At 40.9% G+C, this 3,214-nt stretch overlaps 1 protein-coding gene across 1 annotated transcript in view; it reads right to left on the bottom strand.

Moving 5' to 3' along the window:
- LOC101851756 (diacylglycerol kinase zeta) overlaps window positions 1-3,214 on the bottom strand; it is a gene marked incomplete at its 5' end in the record, with an annotated part of 63,280 nt that overhangs the window by 33,035 nt on the left and 27,031 nt on the right. Inside the window, 1 exon segment of the mRNA XM_013085902.2 lies at window positions 344-422. Coding sequence (XP_012941356.1) covers window positions 344-422 — 79 coding nt within the window.

The raw sequence follows: 3,214 nt of genomic DNA, 5'->3' as shown, positions 1-3,214 counted from the left end.
TGAGAGAGAGAGAGAGAGTGTGTGAGTGTGTGTATGTGTGTGTGAGTGTGTAAGCGAAAGAGAATAAGAGAGAGAAAAGAGAGATAGAGAGAGACAGAGACAGAGGGAAGGAGAGAGAGACAGAGAGAGAGGGAAAAGAAAAGAGTGAGTGAATGAATGCGCGTGTTGTATGTGTGTGTCGTGTACGCGCGTTATGTGTCTGCGTGCGTGCGTGCGTGCGTGCTCGTGTATGTGTCTGCATGTGTGCGCATGTGTATGTGCACATGTGTGTATATGTATGCGTGTATACGTGTACAATTATGTGCGTATGTGCATGCGGCGCGCGCGCGCCAGTTGCGTTACCTGCAGCATCTTGTTGATCTCCTCCCGCACCTGCTCCAGGTCGGCGTTGTTGTCCACCACAATGATGCCCAGGGGAACCGCTGAAGGTCAAGGACAAGGAGCGGCAAGGTCAACGGTTTGTCGCCAGGGACACAGAGTGGTTATATATTCTTCCCTCTTTTGCTCACACGCACACACACACACACACACACACACACACACACATACACGCATGTGCACGTACACACAAACACACACACACGCACGCACGCACACACCCTGCCTCCCTAAAAATACAGTACAACTAAAAAAAACCCAGCCCTCCTCTCCCACCCTCCACAAACAAACTCATACACTGTTCACCTGCCCGCACATATATACACACGAACACTGGAGCGTACACACACACACACAAACACACACATACACACACACATACAGCCACACTCACATACACCCCTACACACAAACATCCCCCCCCAAAAAAAACAACAACAACGACAACAACAAACCCACAGACACACACACGCACCTACACACACTAACAACCAGAATACAACTACGCTGTACAACAATTTCTGGAAGTATCCATGATAATACTTCACAACCCAGGCGTCATCTTCCTGATCAATTTGCAGACCATTAATGACAGAATCAAAGATTATTAGAGAAAAATTTCACGTCTGCAAAGGTTTTGCAACAAAAACTAAGATGATGAGACAAATACATGTGTGCTAACGTTTTGCAACCAAAATGAAGATGATAAGAGAAATGCATGTTTGCAAACAATTTTGTAAGCGTATCTGATTCTCTACAATCGAAATCAAACAAACAAAACCTTAACAAGCAATTCTAAATAAATATTCTTTAAACAAACATAAAGAGAATCTACCTGAAACATTAACATTTATTGATCACGAAAAGCCATAGCACTATACTTCGTTTGGTCATTTCATTTATGAGAAAATTGTAACATAAAAAGAGTGACGGGGCAAACCATTATCATCAATAAGAACAATCTGCCGTATTTTTCCTTGAAATTCATTATGAAAATAGAAAAAAAACCCAACAAACTTGGTTTTTCTTTTCCCTTTCTGAAAGAACTTAAGTCAAAGAACATTTGAGTAAAAAAAAAATAATTTAAAAAAAATATTTTTAAAAAAGCTAAGAAAACATGTCATAAAAATGAAGGCACGCTGCTGTTAGATGCGCACCAATCAACGGGCAGCAAAGGTAGTAAGCAGGCTGTTGGAGCAAAACAAAGTTATCTGGGTATAAAACACAGAGAAATAAAAGAGTATGTGCCCCAGGCAGGAAATTGGCTAGATTGGACAGGGATTAGTGGAAGGATTAGTGGAAGGATTAGTGGAAGGATTAGTGGAAGGATTAGTGGAACTGAAGCAAAGACGTGTTTAATAATATCTAAGACTGCGCACTCTGACGCAATTACGGTTTACTATGGAGCGCACCATTTCACTCAAATTGGAACTAGATGAAGGGAGAAAAAAAAAACGGGGAAGGGGGGTGGTGCGAGCACTCAACTTAACCGAGATGAGCGTAATTTTGCGATTCATTTTGGAGCCCGTGATGCGGACACATCATAGTCAGGTCTTTACAGTAGTTAGAGAGCAAAGGGTGGGTGGTTGGAGGGCGCTACTGGTGCATCCTACTTCTTTACTTTCCATCTGTTGTTTCTGTATGTCTGTCTGTCTAACTTTTTCCAAGCACAAAATGACCATTAATGTATCTGTCGATTGGCTTCTCTTTCCTCAAACAAACAAACAAACAAACAAACAAACAAACAAACAAACAAACGGAGAGCAAAGAGCAGCGACCACAACAGTGCGCAGTCTAGGATATCATTCTAACATGATGTATTATAAATTATAATTCAAGTCTATGGGTTGCAGGTTGAGAGCACTGTTAGAGCATCTAGGAAATGCCGTGCTCAGGCTGTCTGGTGAAAACTGCATGGGGTTATGATGATAGAGTGAAAGCTCCCGCATTACAGGGCCCTATATAAATAATATAGTATCAGTGTGTAGAATTTAGACTACACGCCGTATAAAGCGACTTTCCCTTTCAGAATTGCGCCGTGCGCACGGACCAAGATTAACACAACAGTAATAATAAGACATGCTCAAAGGAAGAAGGGGGATCGAATTCAACTTTGAACAGTGAACAGTTCTGAGCAATTTGGGATATTCCGTTTTCATAAAATTACACGTAAAATTAACTAAGAATCAATTTTTGGTTCTAAGAAAAAAATAATCAACTTCAAAACAATCGCTATAACGTTAGACTTTTCTTAGACCAAGACATGTGACAGCGCTTTATCCAGGTCAATCTTGACGTCAAGTGGAGATATGGTCGCTTTTAAGGACAAGCGGGTTAACCCATATTCCGGGGGTTTCCAGAAATCTTGACCTACACCAAAAGTGGGCATTGTTCTACCCATCGAGGAAGTTTGGTTTCATTGGTGAGTATATTTGTTTGGTTTTAGAGAAAACTCTCCTTGTCTTTTTAAAAGAAATTGAACAAGGGGCAACAACTTTACCTTCGATTTTCTCAAAACAGCGTTTTTCGGGATCACCCTCTTATGATTAAAAGCGACCATATGCACTCTTATTCTCATAGGCGCATATCGACGTAGAGCTCACTCATCATGTATAATATGGCAAATGAATAGACGTCAGAGAGATAAAGCATAGTGTTATAATAAATAGCGTTATTATAAACATCTGAAAAAAGAACAAGCATAATATGGAGGTTAGTCAACACAAGAGAACATGTAAGATACTAATAGTATACATTTTATCATGGTAGCTGGCTACAGCTAAAAAAATCTGGATGCAAAGAAAGCAGAGATCTTCATTACCGTTTACGCCCCCCC

Source organism: Aplysia californica, unplaced genomic scaffold (assembly GCF_000002075.1).
Source record: "Aplysia californica isolate F4 #8 unplaced genomic scaffold, AplCal3.0 scaffold00417, whole genome shotgun sequence".
Lineage (NCBI taxonomy): Eukaryota > Metazoa > Mollusca > Gastropoda > Aplysiida > Aplysiidae > Aplysia > Aplysia californica.
The sequence above is the reverse complement of the archived record's forward strand: the minus strand, read 5'-3'. Positions and strand labels throughout refer to the sequence as shown.